The 27,163-nt window shown below is 40.1% G+C and overlaps 1 protein-coding gene across 10 annotated transcripts in view; it reads left to right on the top strand.

Annotated features, from left to right (window-relative positions):
* Window positions 1–27,163, top strand: part of NSMCE2 (NSE2 (MMS21) homolog, SMC5-SMC6 complex SUMO ligase) — a 232,010-nt gene that overhangs the window by 170,996 nt on the left and 33,851 nt on the right. For 2 of the 10 annotated variants that reach the window (XR_008619527.1, XM_055091294.1), the window contains one exon: window positions 1,029–1,104. The exons of 6 other annotated variants lie outside the window; for them this stretch is intronic. Coding sequence is in view for 2 of the 4 variants with exons in the window: in XM_055091290.1 (XP_054947265.1) it covers window positions 1,029–1,220 (192 nt within the window). In the remaining 2 variants the exon portion in view is untranslated. Of the gene's footprint in view, window positions 1–1,028; window positions 3,541–27,163 lie in introns of those variants that run through there. 2 more of the 10 variants (XM_055091290.1, XM_055091296.1) reach the window with 2 other exon arrangements.

Raw genomic sequence — 27,163 nt, 5'->3', positions numbered from 1 at the left:
CAGGCTCAGCGGCCATGGCTCACGGGCCCAGCCGCTCCGCGGCATGTGGGATCCTCCCGGACCGGGGCACGAACCCGTGTCCCCTGCATCGGCAGGCGGACTCTCAACCACTGCGCCACCAGGGAAGCCCAGTTGGTTATTTTTAAATGTATTTGAATTCCATTCAATAAATCATAGTTGAGCATCCACTATGTGGAAAGCTTTATGCTAATTATTGCAGGGAATACAAACAGGAGGGATGCTTAATCATCAAGGATACTGATTTGTAGAGGTAGCAGGATTACCTTAAACATTAGTGAGGTCCCTGAAACTATGAAGGCCATTATTTAGGTCTTGAGCCTTTAGCTGATAGGTTACACACTGACTGTTGTGACAGAAGTTACCCTTGCTGTATTTAGATGACCATATTTCCTTCTGTCTGGTGTGTTAATATTCCTTTTTTATAACAGCTTTATTGGATATAATTCACCTATCATACAGTTCACCCATTTAAGGTACACAATGCAGTGGCTTTTAGAATATATTCACAGAGTTGTGAAACCAAGCACCAAGCACAATCAACTTTAGAACATTTTCAAAAAGAAGCCCTGTATCTATTAGCATTCACACTTCCCATTTTCCTCCAACCCCCTCAGCTCTAGGCAACCACTAATCTACTTTCTGTCTTCTTTCTGTCTTTAATAGATTTACTTCTTCTGGACATTTCACATAAATATGCATATGTGGTCTTTTGTGACTGGCTTCTTTCACTTAGCATAATGTTTTCAAGGTTCATCCATGCTGTAGCATGAATCAGAACTTCATTCTTTTTAGTGCTGAATAACATTCCATTGTATGGATAGAACACATTTTATTTATCCATTCATCAACTGATGGTCATTTGAGTTGTATCTGTTTTTTGGCTGTTATGAATAATGCTGCTATGAACATTCGTGTACAAGTGGACATATGTTTTCATTTTCATTTCTCGTGGTATTTGGGAGTGTAAATGCTGGGTCATATGGTAACTCTATGTTTATCCTTTTTAGGAACTTCCAGACTGTTTTCCAAAGCGACTACGCCATTTTACACTCCCACCAGCAATGTGTGAGGGTTCCAATCGCTTCACGTCCTCGCCGACACTTATTATTATCTGTCTCTTTGATTGTAGCCATCCTAGTGGTTGCGAATTGGTATCTCATTGTTTTGATGTGTGTTTCCCTGACGGATTAATATTGTAATATTTATTTTACCAACCTAAGGCAAAAGCTTCAATCTTATGCTTTCTTATGCACATAATGGAAACTGCCTTACATTCCTGGCTTGACTTTCTAAACCAAAACCATTGTTCTATGCAAGATGAATGTCATTTATGGGGTTTGAGTTATACCTGAAAGAATACAAAGTGAAATGACATGGAATTCAGATTATGAACTCATATGGGAAATTTGTTTTGCAGGATGAATTCATTCACAGTGTTTTGAGACCTTTATCTAAGCTACTCAAGTACTCTTATGTGACATTTGCTGGATAATCTAGACAGCACTTTGGTTAAATCCACAGTGTGATGTCATCCAGTAAACGCTTAAAAGTGGAGATGCATGTCTCCTCTGGTTTTATCAGTCTAGATTAGCAGTGTGGTTCACAGCACAGTGAACTTTTCTCCTCTGTGATCCATCAGTCTGTCTCTCATTGTGGGCCAAAAATCTGTCACCTGAAACTACTTAAAATAGGTTGGACTTTCTTGAATGTCATGTTGCTGTGATGACATTGGGGTTTGGCTGCAGAAGAGGGGAAGTACTGTTTTATGACTTTTGGTTGCTTCCATATCCCTTGTTTCCAGTAAAAGCACTGTGATTTTTAGCCTTTGCTTATATGCCTAGACTTTACTCTGTACCAGTTGTACCTTTCATCTCTTTACCTGTTGAGGCTCCTACTGTGGTTATCTTTGTCTTTCTGTCAAAGAAAAAAAAAATGAGGGGCTTAGAAGGTATCAGGGTTTCACCATCTTGATTTCGCCAGTTAGCAGATATGTGAAAAGAACATCCCCAAAGGCCATTTGGTGAGAAAAGAAAAAAATAAAAAGTTGATCAGAATGAGAGCATGCTTTCTTCAGAGAAGGTCTCAGGATCCCTCAGAAAGCATCCCCAAAAAAAGAGATCCTAATGGTAGCCTGATCATCCTCCCTGACCCATTCAGAGAATGACCACATAGATCCAGATTCTCCCCATTAGGCTCTACATGCCTGTTTCCAGTTAGCACATATTGGAGAAGGTCTGGGAGGAGCAAAGGAGGGAAGGAAAGAAAAAGAACTAAGAGTGGATAATTAATCCCTTCATAATATATCATCATATGTTCTGCCTTATTTGTTCCTTAACTTTTAATATGCATTTTTGTAGCTTGGTTTGGGGTGGAGGAGGGGAGATTGGAAGTATCAGCCAGGCTTATGGGCAGAGCTTGAATTTTGTCTCCCCCCAGAGTAAAGGGAAGTAATAACTTTGTACATTTAGAGAGCTGGGTATGTTTGTTTGTTGAAGCTTTAGTAAATTCCGTTTTGAGCATTCTATTAAGTAAGATATTATTTTGACTAAAACTTAAGCATATGATGACCCAATGATAATTATTGCCTCTAATGAAGCTCTTAAACTACCCTGTATCCCTGCCCATGTGCCTTTAGAACTATCGAAGAAGAACTAAAGAGTGTTTATTAAAGTAAGAATTACAGTTTAGAGTCTTATTTTTGCAAATGATTAGCCCTTGAGTAATAAAACATAATACTGGCTAGCACTCATTGAGCATTGATTTATGTGCTAGTGTATACTAATAGCTTTACATAGATGATCTCATTTAATTCCTTCCATAGCCCTCTGAAATAGGTATTGTTATTATATCTCCATTTTACAAACTGAGGTTTAATGAAATTTAGTGCCTGCCTTATCCAGAGCTCACACCCTGAGCTCTCCAACAAACAACTTCCCCTGTGTACATGCCATATTAATGAGTACTATAGCCCCCCCTTTCCTCAACCAAATCACGTACTAGAAATAGCGGGAGGTGGGTAGAGGGGTGGGCAATGGAGAAATGTGAGAGAGAATATGAATGAATGAATGAATGAATGAATGAATGGGATAGCAGACCTCAAATAGGGAAGAAAATTGATGAGTTTTGCTGTAGTAGAGTTCGTTTTTTTGTTTTTATTTTTGTCATGGTGGTTTTTATTAAAGCTTTTAAGATTTCTTTTCCCTCTTTTACATTCTTGCACACAAACGTGAAGCAATAACTGCTTAGGAGAGGCAAACCCAAGGCTGGTTATTCCTATAGGAAAAGGCAAGGTGTATCTTTCATGGAACAAAAATGGATCAGAGATTTTGCTTGCTCTTTTCTGTTAAGAAATTAGAATAAAAAAGAATATTATACTGGTTTTCCTTCAGAAAGCCACGCATCTCTGATTACCTATTTTGCATAGAAAATATAGGGTATATTTAAAAATTCAGGAAGTATTTTCTTTGTCGTTGCAAGCATAAAGTTATTTATAGTCACTTATTTATTTAAATTACTATGATCACTTCACTGGGCCATTTTACTGTGATATCCTAAAATCAATGAATTAATTAACATCTCTCTCACGTTCACTCTCTCTCTCACACACACACGCTTCCTACATACCCATTTTTAACAGCCTCTATTTCATACCATTCATGCTTTTTACTTAATGTGTGTCTGAGTATAAAGTAGCTGAAGTAAGATTCTTATAAAAATGGCTTGCCAAAAGGCAGCTCTTTAAGCCAATAATCTTCTCCAGTGTAAAACAGACTCCCTAGAGTTTATCTCACCCAGCCCTTCCCCTCTCCTGCGAAGGTAGCCCTTTTTTAATCTGCTCTATAAAATCTCCACTAGGTCGTCATCTTTGATTGAGGTACCTCCTGGGACAGGCAGCTCCTTCAATTTTCAGGAAGTTCTAAGTGGTGAAAATGATTTCCTTTGTTGAGCCAAATGTTGTGTTCTCTGATACCTGCTTTTCTCACCACTAACCTTTCTGGAATGAAACAAGGTGCAAACTAGGGTGGAATATCTTCATTAACAAACATTTATTTATTATTTACAATAGGCAATTATGAAATGTTTCAAAATAGTAATATGTGTGCTTTGTAACATTAACCGTTGATGTGGGAGAAAAAGCACGGGCTTTGAAGTCAGATAAGCGCAAAAATGAGGCTGACTGTATGCACTGTTGTAAGCACTTTCTATAAGTTAACTCAATTAATCCTGACCACAGCCCTCTGAAATATGTACTACTGATGTCCCCGTTTCTACAGATGAGAAGATTGAGACACAGAGTTAAGAAACTTGCTCAAAGTCACCGGGCAGTAAGTGTCAGAGCCGGCATTTGAAATCAGGCATTCTGGCTGAAGAAACCCCACTCTCAGCCCCTAGGCTCTGCTGACTCAGCCAGAGCATCTAGTCCTGCGGCTGTACCTTATAAGCCGGGCGATGCAGGGTTTCCTTAAACTGCCTTCACTGTAGTTTCCTCATCTCTAAAAGTGGGCAAGATTATTATAAGAATTAAATGGAATACCATTGAACATGACCAATGGTTCTTAACATCTGTGGGTTTGGTTTTGCTTTTTTTTTTTTTTTTTTTAAATACTTTGTGGTATGTGGTTTGCTGTCACCGGTTTGAGACTCATGTCAACATTGCTTCAGAATAAGCAGGGTGGGGTTTTTTTTTTTTAATTAATCTTCTTGATAACTACAGAATTCATTACAGAATTAGTCAGCATGGGTAGGATTAAGTTTGGGGTGATATTAAAGAGTCTGACTTCATAATCCCAAGGGGGTTGTTCCTCGGATACTTAAAATGCACTTCCTTGCTCCATTGATCGCTGAAATATTTATCTGCATGGATACTCAAGGCAGCACATTTCATGAATAGCTGATGCTAGTATCAAGGAGTGTGTCGTTATTTTTCCCTCTATTTCATAGCTCCTTTACTCTGACCCAGTGAACTATTCTGAAAGCAAACCTTTAAAAGTATGAATAGCATCACCTGCAAACATTTTGAATTTTAAATCTGGACACGGGGAGACTCAGGAGGTTATAAATATTTCGGTTGACCTGGGTTATCATCATAAGTGTTGGCTGAATCACGAGGAGATAATTTATCCTTGTGCTGCCTTTTTGAAAGAGAAAGGAGGACCCCTAGAGAAAATGTCACAACTCCTTTTATGCATTTATTTAAGGAGAATGAGGGGCTAATTAATTTCATCGAGAAGAGCTGGAGAACTTTTGAGTGTATGGCAAGAGAATGCCATGTGGTTTGAAGACCTGTTACTCTGACCTCAGAGTCATGCCTTTCTTGAACTGTAACTGGGTCACTTCAGGGCTTTTGTCACTCAGATCTCACTCCAAGCCAGATAGAAGATAACAAGGCAGATTCGGAGACGTCAGAGGTCGTGGTATCTCAGTAGAGTGACACTTTTCTGTTCAACAGTCGTCTGTTGAATTTAGTCATTAGGCACTGCGGAGACAAGCATGCAGTGGGCACTGTCCCCACACTCAAGTGTCCAGTCTGTGGGGAAGGCGGGAACAGGTGGTTTCCGTACAGTTGAGCACACCTTCAGGTGGAGGGAGATACTGGGTGCTTTGAGAATAGAGAGGAGGGTCACCTAATCTAGCCTGGGGGAGGGGGCGGGGCCTTGAGGATGGGGCTCACCCAGGAAGGCTTGCTGGGGCATGGAGTGCTGAGGCGAGTCGTGAGGGTGGATTAGCACGTGCCAGGTGGGGAGGGAGAGGACCTTCCAGCTGCTTCTGCAGCCTCTCGAGCAGTTCTTGGTCATCCTACTTACCCAGCGGTATCAGCTCCAAATAATGTCCCGACTCCCCGCCTTCAAATCCTGTCTTTATTTGACTGTCAAGGAAAAAATTCACTTCTGTGTCTCAGTGATTAGCTGATTTTGTGAAGTATAAGTTATAAGAAAAAAAAACAGACAACAAAACCAGTTGGGCCTTTTTGTCCCTGAAATGAGCAGTCTGCCTTACCCATTTGGCCTGACCTCCTCCATCGTAACTTGAGCAGGATTGGCTGGGGAGTGTGCTGGAACTGCAGCGGCCTGGGCTGGTGGAAAGGGGGCCCTGGGGAAGATCACCCGCCTGTGTGGCTGGCAGCCCAAGGGAATTGTAGCATCAGCCAGAGTCGGACAGTAAGCATCATTCAAAGTAGTCATCAGCCCTGAAGGTCGGTCCCTTGGCCAAAAGTAATAGTAGGCAGTGGCCCCTGACAGCCAGCCTACATCCCTTTAATTAGCTTGGTGACCTTCAGCAAATGCCTTCGCCTCTCAGAGCTTTGCTTTCGCTCAAGTAAGGACTAGTAATGGGGGTGAGGATTAAATGAACGAATTCATAAAAAGCACTTGGAACAGTTTCTCGTTAACTGTTAGCGGACAGAGTCCAGTTCTCTCTGAAGGGGACCTAAACCTATCGATACCCGTGCAGTTTAGTGAGGTATTTAGGGCTGAGCTTGAATTCTCTACGAGGTATTGGTTGACCATCCAAGGCAATTTATTCATTCATCATTCACTCAACACATATCTACTGGATGTTTCCTGGGTGCCAGGCACCGCTCTGAGCACCTGGGGAAAAATGAGAGGAATCAGTCCATGCAAAGGAATAGTCCTAGAGTGTTCCAGGAATGGCCAAGAGGGCCATGTGGAATGAGCAAGGAGAAGAAATATAGGCAATGAGATCAGAGTGGCAACAAGGGGCAGATCTCACAGAGCCTCATAGACCGTTGCAAAGACTTTGACTTTGAGGTCAGTATGGAGTGAGAACTAGGAGGAACTAGAACAACTACTGCTGTTTATGGGGCTTGTGGAAGTGCTTCACCTGGGTTATCTGATTCGATCAGAGAGAGCAGATTAGAATGATGATGTAAGGCGAACGGCACTGTCCCCAGGGAGGAAACTGAGATAAGTGGGGTTAGGGAGGCTGCCTGGAGCAGTATTGGAACCCAAACCTGTGTGACCTCATGGTGCTCTGCTGTAACTGAATGAGCGTACGGATGTGTTTGCCACCGGATTGGTTGTAGCAAGACCAATTTCAGAATCTACTTGACCACTCCACGAGGCCGGTGCCCAGGGACTGGGTAGAAACTCGGTGTCCGTGCTTTCAAAGGACTCCAGAAATCAGGGACAGGGAATCGGAGGTGCACAGCGCTCACACACAGAAGTGCTTTTCCGGGACACCAGGCAGTAGGACTCAGTGCCGAAGCTCCAGCCTCACACTTCCCAGCGTCTCCGGTTTCTCCGATGGATGCTGTAAACGTGGTCACTCCACATTTAAAGACCCTGGTGTGAGTGAATGCTTTTTAAGGACAGAGCAGGGTAGAATCAAAACCCAAAATACCAAAGGTTCAACTTCCTGTTCCTAACCACATTAGACCAGAAAATGAGGCAGCTTTCAGAGCAGGTGTCCCCACCCATGAACCTGCAGTCCAGCTTTGACTCACAGGAGCCTGTGGGAACTCAGACTCCTGACTCTGAAAGAAGTTGTTCTCAACTGAGTGGACACCCCCAAAGTCAGGTTGAGTGTTCAAGACCAAACTGCAGTGCAGAACGTAAAGGACAGACAGAAGTCTTGTTGGGAATGAGATCATTTCTTTTGCAATTTGTGAGACCAAATAATGACCTACGCAATCAGCTTCTTAGTTCATATTCAGCTATTTTGAAATCGGTGATGATTCTTGAAGGAGCTGAACTGTAAGATAAAGAAGAGGCGATTAATTTTTTCCAAGTGTATAAATTAGCCACCTAATATGTGCAAATTAAGTGGTCTCTGCCCTCCTCCAGCTGTTTGGGAGGGAGAGATAATGTTCAATTATGGTGCACTCTATCTAGGTGTTCTGTTAGCCATATATTTCAATTGCTGTACATAGATTCAGCTGTTCACACTCAGCAGAAATGGAGAGAGACAAGGGCTCCAGTGAAATAGTACAGGTGATGCCCATCAACTGCTTAATCTTATATCAGCCAAAGAAACAGCACTCTTTCCAACACGGAAAAAGATATCGTTCTGCTTTTCTAAGAGATGGTCAGGTTGGCTTTGAGTCTCATGAAATTTTTATTTTATATTTGACTTTAGAGTTCATTCTCTAGGTAAGGTGTGAATTCGTTGTACTGACAGATATACAGGCTAGAATCAAACCTGATTGTGAATTCCAGTCTCTGACAAGATTTAGATACAGGCAAATTGTTTGACTTCCATTAGTGGCTAGTGAATAGCCTCATTTTCCAAATTTATTTTTTTCATTAAATAATGGCATTGCTGTGATGAGGAAGTGAAAAATATATATAAAGATCCCGACAAGTCATTTTGTGTAAGTGATAGTTCCACCCCGTTCGTAAGAAGTGTAGATGGATGTGGATTGTACCTCTGGGAGCCAGTGAAGGTTTTTAGGCTGGGGAGTGACGTGATTCGTGTAGGTTTTAAGGAAGATGACTTTGGTGTCACTGTGATGTGTGAGCTAAACGTGGAGAGACCTAAAGCAAGGAAATGAATGAGCGAATAAACGGTGACAAAGACAAGGACCTGGGTGAAGGCTGTGTCAGCGGAGATGCAGGACGAACCCAGATTGGAGAGGTTTTAAACGTAGGATTGAGAGAACTTGCGGGCTGTTTGAATCCAGAGGGAGTAGAAAGATCATCAGAAGTAAAGGATGACTTTGGAGTTCTCTGGCTTATGGAGATTCTGAATTAACTAGTGTAGAGCATAATAAAAGGCACTATTTTATTGCAGACTGAAGCTATATACTTGGCACTGAGCTAAGGAATTTAATACATCATTTGATTTAGTCATCTTGCCAACTTCATGGAGTAGGTAATATCGGGCGAGGTGACTACTGTAAAAATTTAGACTCAGAGAAGCCCGATGCCGTACAACCAGTCAACGTCTCCCTAGGATTGGAACGTGGATTTTTCTGACACCAAAGCCTCGCTTGAAACTGCAGCAAGAAATAGGCCTTTACTGCAGAGAAGGGGAAATGGAGTAGGGTTGGGAGGGTGAAGATAAAACTTAGTTCTAGAAACGTTAACCTTGAGTCACTTATGTCAGGCAGAGATATCTTGAGGGCAGTTGGAAAATCAGGCCTGTAGCTCAGGGGAGGGGGTGAGGGGAGATAAAGAAATTTGTGCGTTGGTGGCATATGGTTGGCATGGGGGAGTGAATGAGTTCACCCAGCAAGGGATGTATAGTTAAAGAGAAAGAGACCCTAAGGAAATGAAGGTGAGACGTTGAATGCTCACCTAGTTTAGGAGTTTAGAAACGCTCATATACCTACATGCAGTGGAATTTTTTTCTGGCCAAAGTATAGCACTGTGCTCTGGTGTATAAATTTGACTGCCTTTTATTTTTCATTAGTTAGGTATTGAGTGTCACTACGTGTCAGTCATTATTAGAGGTTGGTCCCTGCCTTCACAGAGCTTGTAGTCTAGTAGAGAGCCATAAATGAAAAAGCAATGAAAGAGTAACAAGTCATTATCAATTACAGTATAGGTTTCTGTGTTATTATAGAATGCTCTTTTAGCGTCCTGTGAAAGACTGGCTCCAAAGCTAGACTTGGGGGTCAATAGCCAGGGAATTAGGATCACAGGTCGTGATATGGAATAAGTTTATAATTAAGAAACAATTGCTGGACCTAAAAATAACTAACGATTATATCTTTGGAGAAATGCTTGAGAATGATTACGAGAAAATTTGAGATACTATGTACTGAAATTAATTTGCTTACAGGTTATACAGGAAGCTGGGTTTTTTAGGTGTGTAAGGCAAAAATTAAATCTACAAAAGATGACTTCTGCAAGTCTTTGAGGCAGGCTGAGGCACCATCTCTAAGTCAGTCTCCCACAGACAGTTTTTTCTCAAGGGTTGCAATTTGCTTTCAGTTGTGCACCAGATGAAGTCGTGTTATACTAGAAAACACTTATCTTTTAATCACAGACTTGCACTCCACACAACAAGACCTGCACAGTAAGGGAGGCACACAGGGAGATAGCACCACCGAGAGAGAGAGCTGGCGGCCGCCGCCCACCCCATGCCCCTTCTGGGACCCCACTGTCCAATCTCAATCCTGTCTCTGTCTCTTTCTCCTCCCCACAATGCTTGAAACTCTGCATATAAAATGATACGATGCACTCCACTGTAACAAATATTGAGAGTCAAATGAGCACACTGAAATTTCTTAGATTTTTTTTTTCCTGGATGTATAATTGCTCTGACCCCTGCATAAAATGTGGAAATAGAAAATTTCTTTTCCATCAGAACAGGAAATTACCAAGCCTGCATTTTGTACCGTAAGTAGCTCAGTCTCAAATCACAGCCTTTACCTTGATATTCATTCCTCCTTTTGAAGGTTGTCTAGCATAATGGTTAAGAGCACAGCCCTGGAGCCAGACTGTCTAGGTTTGAATTCCTAGTCCAGCGGTCACTGACTTTGTGACCTTGGGCAAGCTGCTTAACCTCTCTGTGCTTCAGTTTCCACATGTGTAAAATGAGGGTAATAATAGTACCTACATCCTTAGGGTTGTGTGAGGAATATACGTTAATATATATAAAGCACTTAGAACTGTACCTGGCGTATACATAGTAAGCATGTGTACCTGGCATATGCAGTGAGCAGTCCCTAAAGGTTTGGTGTTAGTGTTATTACTGTATTATGCTAGTGGATAAAACAGCATTTTAAGATGGTAGCCAGGCCAGTGAGGATAGATTTCCCCAACCCACTGCAAATCAGTCACAGGTCAGGTCAGCTCTCCTTTCACTTTGTGTGGAGGGAAGAGTCCAGCATTTATCTCCTCTTATTCCCTTTTAACACTGAGGATTAATGGTCCATGGTAGAACTAACTGAGAGGGTAGTCAATTTCAAGCCCCGTAACCAGAGACAAGGAACTTTCTCTCCTTTAAAATAGAAACCTCCTTCCTTCCAAACACATGTGCAATGGCTATGTTTAGAAATCTTCCAGGAGCAGGATGGGAAGATAGCTGAAGGCATGGTATATGGCATGGTGCCTCGTGTATGATAAGGAAGATGGGCAGCCAGCCAACCAGCCATCGTGCTGTCTCTGTTCCGTAGTGTGTTGTCAGATCAGAAGGGGGATATGACTCTTTTCTCTCTGGCTGAACTTTTCTGTCGGTCCTACTGAGCTGCCAACTGAAAGCCCCTGGTTGGCACAGTTCTTGGGCTCCTTTGTCTCAGAGCAGCAGAGAACAAATCCTAGATTTTTAAATAGGTGGTATGAGCTCCAACTTGGAGTGAGCTTCACACCTCATATTGTGACGCCACAGAACACCTCCCTGCTAAACCCCTTCCCTGACTTGCCCTACGATCCTCTGATACTGACCTCCTTACAGCAGGAAGCTGCATAGCTGTACACTTGATATAGTTAGTAGCATAAAATCATCAACTTCTTGGACTTATTTCTAAAACCCCACACAGAGGAGTTATAAAGGGCCTTTTGACCAAGCAACAGTGTAGTTTACTCCCTGGAGGATGTGTCAGATCTTGTTTCCTTTTAATTGCTTAAGGGTTAAAAACCATTACTGTGGTCACAGAGGTCAGACAGCAGAGTCTGTGAGCTGGATCCAGCCCACAGATGTGTTTGCTTTGGCCCACATAGTCGTATATACATATATCAGTTAGTTGCGACATACAAAAATTGGGAGATTTCACATAACAATCCACATTTCCAACTTTTTATTTTAACTGTGCCGGATCTGACAACGCTGGGTCTTCCCTCCTCCACATGGGGGGCAGTTTGCCTGAGTGGGAGAGCTGCCCCTCGTCGGCCCCTCCACTTTGCATGGTCCCCACCTGGCCCACATCCTTTACTCTTGCTCATTTCCTAGCCCCAGAGGTGTTGGAAGTGTATAAATCTCTTAGAGCCTGGTGCCATTTTCTTCACAATATAATCCCAAATGAAAAGTGAAAAATCTTCTCATCACAAGTAAAACATTCATTGTGTCATTTATTTAAAAATCACACAGTTGAAAATTATCCTTGCCTGATGTTTTCCCTGAGTCAGAGAACAGTCTTTTTGTCCTCTAACCTTTTTCATGGTAGCATTTTATGCTGTTCCGGTTACTACCAGTAATACGGGCTAAACAACAACCCAAAGTTGAACCCTCTGGCCTTGTCCTTAGTCATCGCCTTTTGGCTGCTGAGAGATTTGAGGTTATAGGCTTGCTCTGAGGAAGAGAACGTGGAGATCTAGAGGGGAAATAAGGTACACGTTTCACTTCCACTGAGTCATGGGGCCACATAACACAAAGGTGAGGTATGCCGAAGTATTTGTAAATTGCTTTTACTGGGAAGTCATTTGCCTCTCTCTCTTTCTGAGCTGCATGGCGAGCCCCTCCCGCATGGTTCTGCAGGCCCCCCATTCAGGCGAGCATACCTCAGTTGCTGAAATCTGCCCCAGCTCGAATTCTTCTTCCTTTGTACCACTTCTTTACTCTGAAGATGGAACGAACGAAGAGTACATTTCTTGTACCACCTGCCAGCCGCCTGAGGGCAATTAGAGCGTGCTAACATGAGGCCAGCGCACAGCAGTCCGTGAAAGAATCGTGTCATGGAAGTACAAAGCATGGTTATTACTGTGCAGAAGTTTAATCAGTTTGCAAAAATTCATTGAACACTGGGCGCTTTGGATAAAAAAGTCATATGTGAATATTAGTCATTCATTCCATTGTCATCACTGTTTCAGTTTACCGTAGAGATGTTTTATTAGTTCGTTTAAATTCCCGTGACTCCAATTTCGCATGAGGTCGTGGACTCCTCAACTGAAAAGTTTTTAGTAGCTTTGGTAGGTCTGAAATTTCGGAGAATTGAGCAAGGCCTACACTGAGCTAGAACATGATCTAATAAGATTGGACTGTCAAAACAAGAAGCACCAGTCTGTGATTACAGGGTTTTTAAGAAGAAAATGTTAAAGCTCTGCTGTGAGAACCTCAGAAAGATAATGAAAGAGGTTGGAAGCCAGTTTCTTTTTCATTTCTACTCTGACAGGTGGGACATTGCCCTATTTAAGCAGCAGCAACTGCAGTGGAATGAAGTGTGATCAAACAGAAACAATAGATAGTATCTTTCTATTGGGAAACTCTAATTGTGTAATCAGTAGGATGAAGCATCAGAAAATACTTGAAACGTTTTGTTAGAGCCCCAAAGGATACTCAGAGAGGCTAGCTCCAAAATGCCCAAATAGAGAAGATACATCACTGGTTAATAACTCAGATTGGAGTCAGAAGTGAGTTCCATTCCCAGGCCTCCACTGTGAGATTTGAGGCAAGTTATTTAACCTTTTTGCTCCTCAATTTTTTTTTAATCCCTAAGATGGGAATTGGAACATTATAGAATTGTCATGGGGATTAAAAAGAGATAATGTGTGGAGACTTCTTGGGGCAGTACCTAGTACATGATGAGTGCCCCATAAGTGACAGCAATTGCTATCTGGTTACATGAAAATTCGCAATCGCTTTTTATTTTGGATATTCAGTATGGTTTTCGAAATAAAGGCCGATACCATAGTTTACTTCTAAGTTTTCCGTAATTATTTTTAAATCCCCAGTTGCTCTCAGCCTCTTTCCTTAGTTTTCTGTACACTTAGAGTATCTCGTTCATTCTCCAGTCATTTTTCACTCTCGGCCAATACCATTCTAATGAGTAAATGCTTAAGACCCAATCTGAATGGAGGTTTAGGCTGACTCTGGGACTGAGTCACTGATCTATTTCAGCCTTCAAGAGCTTTTCTTTTTTTGTTTCCTGTTCATTTACTGAAGATTATAATTTTTGCATCATTCCTTCTGCTGAATTACAGTGTAGCAAATGACAGAATGTTTAGGAAATGCCCTGTGTTTGTAATCGCTTACAATAAAACCTTAATAGAGAGTATAGTTTATTGATGAATTTATGTAGACTACAAGGGGGAAAACCCATTGCTCATGGTGTTCTCATCTCTCATATGTTACATAATTACTACAACTGAAAGTAATTGATTTTACCAGATTCACTGGGGGTCAGAGTTACATCCTGGTAGTAATTACCTTCAAACTGTCTTCTTTTTGTAACTTGGCGGGGGGGTGATTTTGTTCTGGGGACCCTACTGCTGCAGCATTTGCCCTTGCAGAGAACTTTGATCTGAACACCCACAGCTAGAGGCAGAAGCAGATCATTCCTTGCCTCTACCAACTAATAGAGACCTTGACGAAAAGGGCGCTCCTCAATTCTGGACGAAATTAGGCATCAAATAAGAATTCCCTTTAGCTCAGTTCTTTGCTTCCTTTAAAACCCAGAGTCTTTGTAGAAGTCTAGGGGGAAAAAAGTACACAAATTGTTATTTCATTTTTCCCATAAAATCTCCAAAGAAGGGAATCTTATTTTCACCTTAGACTCTCAGAAACATGGACAATAGAACCAGTTCATTGCTCCAACATAGTTTATGATGTCACCAGAAATTCTTGATAAAACTGTCAGCATGAGTATGCCATTCAATTCATAAGCCATGCTTTATTCGTGCTTTGTCGTGTAATATGTCAGCATTTCCCCTTTCTTTCCTGTAAATTGTAACTTTTCTGGTGATTGGCATTTAAAGTCTTTTCCTGATTAAGGAATTGTCAGCTGAAATCATCAGGGATTTCCCCTTAGCTGTTTTGAAAGAAGTCTGAAGAATTTAATGTGTTGCTTGGAAATTAAGAAATTTGGAATGGTTTGTGTGAATCTCAATGGTGAAATAGAATCAAGAGAGGATTGTTTTTCTCGAAAATAAGATAGAGTTGCAGAAGGAATTAGAAAAACTTTAGAAATAATCAAGTCTTTAAAACATTTAATAAACTAATATCTCTGTTCTGTGCTTTTCAAAAGATGTACTTATTACACTTTAGGAGCTATACTGAAATAGAAACATTAAAATAAAACATCAGACGCTTGGAAAGTAGTTTCTTAATTTAATTTCTTGGTTTACTTGGAGTTAACAGAAATCTTTTTTGTTTTAAGACATTGTTAGAAAACTTTCTGAAGTGTCAATCCATGTTGCATCCATAGTGCCACCAGAACAAGGATGGTGACTAGGGTAGTATTAAATATACTAGACAGGACAAAAGGAAACAGATCTATTTCAGGCACAAGGGTTATGTAATGAGCTTTCTGCCCAGTGACAGGATGGGGTGGGGTGAGTAGGAGACAGCTGGTTGGTGTGATAAAGAGTGGGGGGCCTGTTTGAGAAGAGTGGTGAGGGAAAGCCTCTCAGAGGAAGTGACTCGAGCTGAAACAGAAGGAATCGTCAGGGATAGAGCACAGGGAAGAACTCAGCAGGTACAAAGGAAAAGGAAACAGCATGTACAAAGGCCCTGGGGCTGGAATGAATTGTTCCAGAAACAATGAGGAGGCAGATGTAGCTGGAGCATAAGGCAGGAGGGGTGAGGTAGGACCTGAAAGGTAGGAGGGGGCAGCTCTGATAAAAGTCCATCACTGGGAGAAAAGAATTCATTTTACGAAAGCTTCTTACTAGTGTGTTTCAGAATTATCCCAACTCTAAATATGGCATGTGAAAAACTCTTTGAAGAAATAGTAAAAGCCTGTATGCCAACTCTGAGCCAGCTGCAACTTCCAAATTTGTGTTTGATGACACATAGACCGTACTCTTAGCTGTAAAGAGCAGGACCTCGTGACTTGCCGGCTACACCCCTCTTGTTGTCGTCAACTTCCACATAAACTAAGGACACTGAAGCAAATCCTCAAAATCAGTTTTGCTTTGTGACTGCTCTTCTGCATTCACCCTGAACCCCAGCATTTGTGCTACATGTGCCCCCTGTAGTTAGGAAGAGTTTCCTAATGCGCCCTGTTCCTTCACAGACAAAGTGGGGCACAGCTAAGTGTGATGACAAAGAAAGGGGAAACCCCACAACTTTACTTTCCTTCTCTCAACAGGTTAGAGATATTGGTTTTGCAGGACAAAATGAAAAATCCAAGAGACCCAAAATGATAGACCCAAGATTCAATTTACCAGCAATTACCAATACCAAATAGTGGCAGAAAGCGACTGATGCTTTCTTACTCTCATCTTCCAACAGATACCTCCTGGGGAGCCCTGTGTGAGCAACTTACTATACCGCATTTCTAGTTATTTAGAATAGTGGAAAGTGAAAAAGATTGGCATGTGGTATTCAAAGGCATGGGGTATTCAAAGACTGGTATTTGAATAGGGTAGCAAACATACAGAGATTTGAGTTGGATGGATGTAGGAGATGATTTGTTCAAAATACTTTAGCAACTAGAAGCAAAGCTTTTAATGCCTGAGTGGATATTCGGAGCAGCAGGCCAACTCTTCTGTGCCATTAAAAGCTCATACAGATTCCATAAATCAGTAACGTGCCTTTCTAAGCTTGCAGTTTCCTTTCAAGGAGCCTTGCATTTTTAGACACTCAATCCCTCCCTGAAAATAACCCAGCCGAGGTAGTGGTTGTCTGCCAGTTGTCTTTCTTACGCCTTTGGAAGTGGGGCTGTGATCCTGGCAGTTGCTTTCTTTTCAGTAGCGAGTGCTGTACAGGGACCTGTGGGCTTTCTTTTAAGCTACTGAGTTCCTTCATTGTGAACCATGCCTGAGCACTGTGCTAGCTATTGGTGATACCACGATTAAATAAGATGCTGGATGGGGTCTAGATGGAGAAATGGGCAGAGTGTGAGAAGTACTATAGGAGCAGAGGTGTAAGCAAAGTGGTATGTAAGGGCAGAGTGAGAGCAACTGATTCAAGAAGGGAGGTGAGAATCAAGGAGGGCCTCAAAGGAGTAAGTAGACTCACATGGATGGGTTTAAAGGAAGAAGATATAATTAGGCACAGGAAATCACATGAGCCAAGACAGACACAGAAGAATGACCATGCATAGCATGTTCCTTCATCATTGACTTTTCTCATGTGACTAGACCTTTTTCCTTTTTCCTTTTAGAGTGTGCGTTGGGAGCAGATAGAAGGAGAGTTACAGGGATAGAGGGACTGGGACAAGCAGAGTGGAGGAGTGTAGGGGTCGGGAGGCTCCACATACGACGAATGTATGAGGTTTAGAGTCAGAAAGACCCGGATGGCCCGTAGGCGGTTCCCTTACCTCAGAACTCCAGTTGCCACATCAACAATGTGGAAAGGCTTCTATCTGGGTTCCTCTTAGGATGAAATGAGGTGCATAGTCTATAGCATAATCTGTACCATAATCAAGGGCTGGACTTGGAGTCAGAAAGACCTGTGTTCAAATCATGCTGCCTTCTTGTGTTACCTAAGCAATTGTGCATGTCCCTGACCCTCAGTTTTCTCACCTGTACAATGGGAATAATAGTGTCCTCATCATGGACTTAAGAGGATTCAATTAGCTAATTCATGGAAAATGCTTATTAGGACATTGCTGGCTACACGATAAGCATTAAATGTTAGTTCTCCTCCTCCTTCACCACCACGCGTCATAGACCCTCACAAAGGTTAGCTCATTTCCCCTACTGAAGTATAATGGTTTGCAGTTTTCAGTCCCTTGGTAATTTATTCACTCTAACTATGCTGAGAGAGAACTTGGCCTGTTTAGCAATTATATTTCCTTGGAAGGGGTCTTCCTTTCAGGCCTCACTGCATTCATTTTCCTTTGTTGGACAGTAGCCTCATTTTTGCCAAATGCCTGATGGTGACAAGTGTCATCCCCAGGTAATAAATAGCATACTTTCTTCTCGGATTCTAATTCTCCTGGTTTGGTAGTTTCTACACGGTTTTACTACCTTTAACAGCACATGCTTAAGCTGAGTACAACTCAACTATATATATCTAAGCTCAATATTGTGGTAAGCATATGGCCCAAGGCCCTGCTTTCAAGCGGCTGACTGCCTGATTGGGAAAATAGAACTTACAGAAAACAATTAGGCAATTTTATGAAGAAAGTATGACAAGGTACAAAGTCTATTCTAAATATGTTTATGACACTGGCAGTAAGTACATTGGTCATGGGGGGGCAGGGTGGGGACAGCGGGGGAGAAGTTGCTGGAGTTTTTAGGGGAGGCACCAGGCTTTAGGAGCTATCTTATAACCAACCAACATGTCTGAAAATAACCATCAGTTTTGGTTTCATATCATCCCTCCAGCTTCCCAGCAAACCAAAAGTCCAAGATGAGTCCATGCTGGGAAAAATAAGACTATGATTTAAAGCCAGTGATTCCCCAAAAGATCCCTTTTTTATACCTCTACTCTCCTCCATGCTTTGAAATTCTTGTTTACCAAACTGTATTTATAAGTAATAATCTGTATTTTCTGTTTTATTAATCAAAGACAGTTGCCCAACAGAGATCTTAATCAGCATAAGAAACATGAACTCAGTATAGCAAACTGTTATCTAATTTCAGTTTACTGGAAAAAAAAAAAAAGAAACTAAACTGTCTCACTTATTAATTATGAGTTTAGGATATAAACTCCTGTTACTGTCATGTACATGTGTATATCCAGGAGCTATGAAAATTCCAAAAACCATAAAGGAAAAGATTGATAACTTGGACTACATTAAAAAAAAAATTGAAAATTACTCATGGCAAAACAACAACAACCTGAGGAAAGTCAAAGAGAAACCATCAACTGACTGAAGGGGAAAATTGTAATTCATATGGTAGAAGGTTAATTTCCTGCACAAGTTCTTACAAATCAATAGGAAAATGAAAAATCAATTTTCTAAAAATTCAAAGGACATAAATAGTTCCAGAAAAAGCAGTACTGGTCACTAAGCATATAATAAGATGTTTAACCTTGCAAAAGAAATGAAAATAAAATCACTTTTATGCCTATCAAGGTGGTAAAGATGTACACATTTGATAATACTCAGTGTCGTAGAGTATATGGGAAAGTAGGCATTCTCAAAAACTGTCAGCAGGAGTATTGATTGTAAAACCTTTTCGGAGGGCAGTTTGGCAAAATCATTTGCACTTAAAATGCACCTACCGTTTAACCTAACAAAGACACCTTAGATAATTTATTCAACAAATAAATCCACTCACAGAACCAAAGGTATGTATGCAGTGATGTATATTGCCACATCTATTATATCAGCCAAAAACTAGAAGTAAGACTTCAGCTTCTGATCAAGATAGATGAGGCAACACAGACCACATTTACCTCCACCCGAAACTTTAAAAAAGAAAAAAGAAAAAGAAAAAAAAAAGGACAAATTATATGAAACAATAGCTCCTAAGACACTGTACATAACACATCAGAAAGCAATGATCTTTGAAGACAGGAAAAGAAAATGAACCCCTGACTGCTCCAGCTTACTGCTTGGAGAGAGTCTCCAGGCCATAGTACAAGAAGCAGAACATAGGCAGATCCCTGTTGCCTCCCTTATTGGAGGAGATGTAGCTAAAAGTCCAAGGAAGCCCAGATAGTTAGTCTAGAGTAGAGAGCTGTACAAAGACAGAAACTTGGAGAGCTGAGGAGGTCTCCCTTGAGTATTGAGTACAGAGGAGTGCATGCATATGAGGAAATGACCCAAGGCCAGAGAAAGAACAATCTAAAGGATCAGAGAGAACAGTGCCTGGAACTCACAGAGGGATGGGAATAATGTCTGTTCTCAACAGCCAGAAAGGACAAAATTTCATAGTTCAGGGGAATTGTTAAAGTCTTGCCTCAACAGTGGAGCAAAAATTAACCATAGATTAAACACAGCTCTGGTTGCCCTGAACAAATCTCAAAAGCAAGATCCCAGAGGACAAAACTGTTTCCAGTTAATTTAACTGCATCCCAGAACAAAACTAAAGAATGTTTATAAGAAGACAAAAATAAATGTCACCCCTCAATGCTTGGCATCCAGTCAAAAATTAGCAGGCAAGCATAGTAGCAAAAAAAGACAACCCATAATGAGGGGGAAAAAAAATCAATCCGTTGAAACTGATCCAGAAATAACATAGATATAAAAATAGGTAGGCAAGGGTATTAAAATAATTGTTATGACTGCATTCCATATGTTCAGAAGGCTAGAGGAAAGATTGCCCATATTAAGTAAGGAGATATATCTTTTTAAAGACACAGATTAAACTTCTAGAGATAAAACCTACAATGGCTAAGATTTTTTTAAGGAAGGAGGGAGGGAGGAAGGAAGAAAGGAAAGAAAAGAACACTGTATGGGATTAACAACAACACAGACATTGCAGAAGAAAAGGTTAATGAACTGGATGACATAGCAATGAAAACTATCCAAAATCAAACATGCACACACACACACACACAAAGACTTTAAAAAAGTGAAAAGGGCACCAGTAAACTATGGGAAAATTTCAAGGAGTCATATATATGTGTCATTGAGTTTCCCAAATGAGAGGAGAGAGATAGGAAGACTAAAAAAAATATTAAAGAAATAATGACTGAAATTTTTCCAAATTTGTTGAACACTATAAACTCATAGATCCAAATTCAACAAACCCCAAGCACAAGAACACATGAAAGAAACTACACCAAGGCATATTGTAATCAAATTGCTTTAAACAAGTGATAAAGAGAAAAATCTTAAAAACAACAAGAGTGGGAAAGGATGTATTACATACAAAACAACAAATATAAAGATGATAGCACATTTCTCATTAAAAAAAAAAAGCTAAAAAACAATGGAGCAAAATATTTAAAAAGTACTGCAAGGAAAAAGACTGTCAATCTAAAATTCTTTAAAATATCTTAAAATATCTTTAAAAAATGATGAGATAAAGACTTTTTCAGACATAAAATGTGAAAGAATTCACCAGCAGGACCTGCATTGCAAGAAATGTTAAAGGAAATCCTTCAAGGGAAAAGAAAATGATACCAAATGTAAAGATGGTTCTACACACAAAAAAATAAAGAGCACCATAAATGATAGCTATATAGGTATATATCAACATTTTTTTCCTTATTATTTTAACCTCTTTAATCATTTTTTTTTAATAATTTTTTTTATTTTTATCTTTGGCTGCTTTGGGTCTTCACTGCTGTGTGCAGCCTTTCTCTAGTTGCGGCAAGCGGGAGCTACTCTTCGTTGCGGTGCGCGGGCCCCTCATTGCGGTGGCTTCTCTTGTTGTGGAGCCCAGACTGTAGTTGTGCAGGCTTCAGTAGTTGTGGCACGCAGGGTCAGTTGTTGTGGTGCACGGGCTTAGTTGAGTTGAGTTGTACTCAGCTTAATCCATGGCATGTGGGATCTTCCTGGACCAGGGCTTGAACCCATGTCCCCTGCATTGGCAAGTGGATTCTTAACCACTGTGCCACCAGGGAAGTCCCTAATCATTAACTTTTTATAGCAGAAATAACAACAATGTTTATATCAGATGTAGAAATAGAATATAGAATATATGACAATAGCACAAAGGCCAGGAGGGGAGAAATGGAAGTATACTGTTTTAATTCTCTTATAATATAGATGGAGTAGTATAGTAGTATCATTTGAAGGTAGACTGTGATAAGTTAAAGATATGTACTGTAATCTAAAGCAACCACTAAAATACCACAACAAAGGATTATAGCTAATAAGCCTACAAAGAAAATAAGGTGGAATCATAAGGAATACTCAATTAATCCAAAAGTTACTAGCACGCATCCCCCTCCCCCCCAAAAAAAAGAAAAAGAGGAAAGAAGTAATAAAGAACAGATGGGACAAATAGAAAACAAATAGCAAGATGGTGGCTTTGAACTCAGTCATATCAATACTCATTAAATATAAGTGGTCTAAGCATAGCAGTCAATAGACAGGGATTAACAGACTAGATATAGAAGTAGACTCCAACTATATGCTATCTATAAGAGACTCACTTTAAAAAAAACAAAAAGAAAATCACTTTAAATATAAAGACACAAATAGACTAAAAGTAAAAGAATGGAAGCACATGCTGACACTAATCAAGAGAAAACTGATGTGACTATATTACTTAGAGAAAGTAGATTTCACAGCAAAGAATATTACCAGGGATAAAGAGAGTCATTTTATAATGTGAAAGAGGTCAGTTCATCAAGAGGGCATATATTGATGCATCTAATAAAAAAGCTTCAAAATTATTGAAACAAAAACTGATAGAACCACAGGGAAAAATAGGTGAATTCGCAATTATAGTCAGAGATTTCACAACAACTGATAGGCAAGTACTCCAAAAATCGGTAAGGATATAGAAAACTATCACCAAACTTCACCTAATTGACATTTATAGAACTTTCCACCTAACAACAGGAGAATATACATCCTTTTCAAGTGCATATGTGGTATTTACTAGAAGAGACCATGTCTCAATAAAATTAAAGGATTCAAGTTACAAAAGTATGTTCTCTGACCACTGTGGAATAAGTTAGAAATCAGTAACAGAAAGGTGTCTGGAAAGTTTCTAAATATTTGGAAACTAAATGCTTCTAAATAACCTGTAGTCAAAGAGATCAAAGGGAAATTTTAAAGTATTTTGAGCTAAATGAAATGAAAACATAACATATCAAAATATATGGAGTGGGGCTTCCCTGGTGGTGCAGTGTTGAGAGTTCGCCTGCCGATGCAGGGGACACGGGTTCGTGCCCCGGTCCGGGAAGATCCCACATGCCGCGGAGATCCCACATGCCCCGGAGCGGCTGGGCCCGTGAGCCATGGCCCCTGAGCCTGCGCGTCCGGAGCCTGCGCTCCGCAACGGGAGAGGCCACAACAGTGAGAGGCCCGCGTACATATATATATATGGAGTGCAGCTAAAGCAATAGAGAGAAATTTGTAGCATTAAACACCTGCTCATATTAGAAAAGAAGGATGTTCTCAAATCAGTCACCTCAGTTTCCATGTTAAAAACTGGAAAAGAAGAACAAATGAAATCAAAGGTAAGCAGATGAGAGAAAAAATAAAGATCAGAGTGGAAATTAGTCAAATAGAAATTAGATAATCAGTAGAAAAACTCAGTGAAACTCAAAGCAGTTTGTTTGAGAAGATCGACACAATTGATATACCTCTAGCCAGACCAAGGAGGAAAAAACAAAGTGAAACAGAAAGATTATATTAATTACTAGTATCTGGAATGAGAGATGTTATATCAACATAAGCATTACACGTATTAGAAGGATAAGTGAATATTATGAACAACTTTATGCCAATTAATCCAACACCATAGATGAAATGGACAGATTCCTTTAAAGCCTCAAACTACCAAAGCTCACTTATGAAGAAATAGATAACTTAAATAGTGCTGCATCTATTACAGAAATTTAATTGCAGTTAAAAAAAACATTTCCACAAAGAAAACTCCAGGCCAAGATGGCTTCATGATGAATCTTACCAAATATTTAAGGAAGAAATAATACCAATTCTACACAAACTTTTACAGAAAATCAAAAAAGAAAATACTGGGACTTCCCTGGTGGTGCAGTGGTTAAGAATCTGCCTGCCAATGCAGGGGACATGGGTTCAAGCCCTGGTCCGGGAAGATCCCACATGCCGTGGAGCAACTAAGCCCGTGCGCCACAACTACTGAGCCTGCACTCTAGAGCCCGCGAGCCACAACTACTGAGCCTGTGTGCCACAACTATTGAAGCCCACGCGCCTAGAGCCCGTGCTCCGCAACAAGAGAAGCCACCACGTGAGAAGCCCGTGCACCACAACGAAGAGTAGCCCCCGCTCACCGCAACTAGAGAACGCCTGCGTGCAGCAACAAAGACCCAACACAGCCCAAAAAATTAAATAAATAAAAAATTAATTAATTAATTTTAAAAAATACTACCCAACACATTCTTTGAGGTCAGCATTACCCAGATACCAAAAACAGTCATTACAAGAAAGGTACAAATACAATATTCCTCATAAACATAGATACAAAAATTCTAAACAAATTTTTAGCAAATGGAATCCAAATATATATTAAAAAGATAATACCTCATGACCAAGTAGGATTTATTTCAGAAATGCAAATTTAGTTTAACATTTGAAAATTGATCGGTGTAATTTACCATATTAACGGATCAATAGATGCGGAAAAAGCATTTGACAAAATCCAATATTGATTCTTGATAAAAGCTCTCAGCAAACTAAGAATAGAAGGGACCTTCTTAAACCTAAGAATGGTGTTTATGAAAAACCTGTAGCTAAAATCATACTTTGTGGTAAAAAAAAACTGAAAGCTTGTCCTCTCAGGAAACAAGCAAGGATGTCTACCCTCACCACTTCTATTCAGCATTGTACTGGGTATTCCAGCAGTGCAATAAGGTGAGAAAAAGCATAAAAAGCATCTAGATTGGAAAGAAAGTAGTAAAACTCTTTATTTGAAGATGACATGATCATCTGTGCAGGAGATCCAATGGAATCTCCAAAAAAGCTACTAGAACCAATAACTGAGTTTAGCAAATTTGCAGGATACAGGATCAATAAACAGAAATTTCTAAATACTGGCAATAAACTATCATAAATTGAAAATTATTAAATGCCATTTATAGTATCATAAAAAAATATGAAGTACCTATAAATGTATCTGACAAAAATGTGCAAGAGCTGTCCACTAAATATTACAAAACACTGCCGAGAGAAGCCAAAGAAGACCTAAATAAATGGAGAGACACACCATGTAAATGAGCTGGAAGGCTCAATTTACATAAGAAGTCGTTTCTCACCAAATTGATCTGTTGATTCAAGCAACCCCAATCAAAATCCCAAGTTATTTTGGAGGGGGAGGAGGGAGAGGGCGTGGATATTGACAAGCTTGTTCTGAAATTCATTTGGAAATTCGAAGGACCTAGAGCAGCCAAAATAACTTGGAAAACGAGGAACAAAGTTAGAGAAGTTATTCTTTCTGACTTGAAGACTTTTAAAGCTATAGTAATCAAGAAAATGTAGTACGATCGACACAGTTAAACAAATTAATGGAACAGGATAGGGTCCAGAAGTAGACCCATATACAGGCAACCAATTAATTCTCCACAAACATGCAAAACCAATTCAGTGAAGAAAGGATAGTCTTTTTCAGCAAGTGGTCCTATAGCAATTGACTATCCATATGTTTAAAAAAATAAACTTTGAAAAGATACTGAAATGGACAGAAAGTATTGAAGTGAACAGACACTTAAAATATGCTGGTGACAAATAAGTACGTGTAAAGTCTCTTTAGTCATTAGGGAAATACAGATTAAAATCATGAGATACCACCACACACCTATTAGGATGGCTAAAATTTAAAAACAAAACAAGACAAAACTGACCAAGTGGTAGCAAGGATATGGAGTACGTCAGTCTCTTACACAGCTGGTGGGACTGTAAAATGATACAACCACTTTGGAAAACAATTCAACGGTTTAGTTAATGTATACCTACCATATGATCCAGCCATCCCATTCCTAGGTATCATACAAAAGCATTGGAAACAGATGTCCATACAAAGACTTCTAGTACACAGATGTTCATAACAGCTTTATTTGTAGTCATTCAAAACTGGAAACAATCTAAATGTCCATCAACTGATGAATGGATAAACATCCTATGGTATATCCATAGAATGTAAGACTGCTCAGCAAAAAAGCAGGAACAAACTTTTGATATATGCAGCAAGGAGCCAGGAAAAAAAAAAAGAGCACATACTATATGATTCTTTATATAAAATTCTTTGCAGTGCAAATTGATCTAAAATGGCAGAAAATGGATCAGCTGTTGCCTGGGAGTGGGGAGTGGGAAGGGGTGGAAGGAAGGGATAACCCAGGGCAAAAGGAAATTTGGGGAATGATTGATTCACTATCTTGATTGTGGTGATGGTTTCACGGATACATACCTATGTCAAACTTATCAAATTACACACTTGAAATATTAGTTCGTTGCATGTCAGGTATACCTCAGTAAAAGAGGGGGACAGGAAGCTACTTAAATGTTATTTATTAGGGGATTCATTAAGTGAATTCTAGATACCTATAAAATAAAATATTAAGCAGCTGTTTTTAAAAATGAAGTCAACTTGTGTGTGCCAATATGAAATGATCCCCCAAATATATTATTAGATGTAAAAATCAAGGTGCAAAACAATATATATATTTTTTAAGGCATTTTTTTAAAAAGTTTATTTCTTTTATTTATTTTTGGCTGCGTTGTGTCTTTGTTGCTGCGCATGGGCTTTCTCTAGTTGTGGTGAGCGGGGGCTACTCTTCGTTACGGTGCGCATGCTTCTCGTTGGGGTGGCTTCTCATGCTGCGGAGCACCGGCTCTAGGCGCGCAGGCTTCGGTAGCTGTGGCACACGGGCCCAGTAGTTATGGCTCGCGGGCTCTAGAGGGCAGGCTCAGTAGTTGTGACGCACGGGCTTATGCCCCGTGGCATGTGGGATCTTCCCGGACCAGGGCTCGAACCCGTGTCCGCTGCATTGGCAGGCAAACTCTCAACCACTGCGCCACCAGGGAAGCCCCCAACAATATATATTAACATAGGTTCTCTTCTGAATGAACAGTAGACGTGTGTGTGCGTGTAAGGGATTTCTTGAAGTATACACAAAAACCTAAGAGTAGTTATTTCTGAGGACTGGAATTGTGGTTTGTGGACAGGGAGGGAGTCTTTTACTTCTCATTTTATTCACTTCTGTTGAGTTTTTAACCATATGCATGCATGCATAATTTTTTAAAATAAGTCTGAAAAGAAAACTCTGGTTTAAAAGAGAGAAAGAGAAAGGAAAGGGAAAAACAAAAATTGGGAATTAATTACCAACTGAAAAATACTTGTTTTTTATTCCTTTGAACCATTACAGAATGTTGCCTTTAAAGGAGACTTTAAAGATTATTCCGGGTTGAGAAATTGATTTTATGGGTTTGTCCGAAATAACTTAAATATTTTATGCCTCATTTCTTGGTCAAGTTGAAGCAAGAGAGTATTATTTTTCAAAAGGCCCTTCATTGAGCTAAAAAACAAACTTCTTAGTATTGTGTGCGAGGGACAGCTATATTACAAGAAAGCAGGTGCAGAAGTAAGGAGGTTGGGGGTATTTTTTATACAAGTATTGGGCACAGACTGTCCAGAAATAAAATGTGTTGAAAGTAATATTTCTTTAGGAATATTATAGATTGGAACGTTTGACCTGAAGGACTCATTTCTCCAATATGGATAAGTAACCACAAAATATATGTATATAATTGTCAGAGGATTTAAAGGCAAAACTGTATTAGGTAACTAATTATCATAGGGATTATTAC

The sequence above is a fragment of the Physeter macrocephalus genome, chromosome 15, assembly GCF_002837175.3.
Source record: "Physeter macrocephalus isolate SW-GA chromosome 15, ASM283717v5, whole genome shotgun sequence".
Classification (NCBI taxonomy): domain Eukaryota; kingdom Metazoa; phylum Chordata; class Mammalia; order Artiodactyla; family Physeteridae; genus Physeter; species Physeter macrocephalus.
Note: the sequence above shows the minus strand (reverse complement) of the source record. Positions and strands in the feature narration are given on the sequence as shown.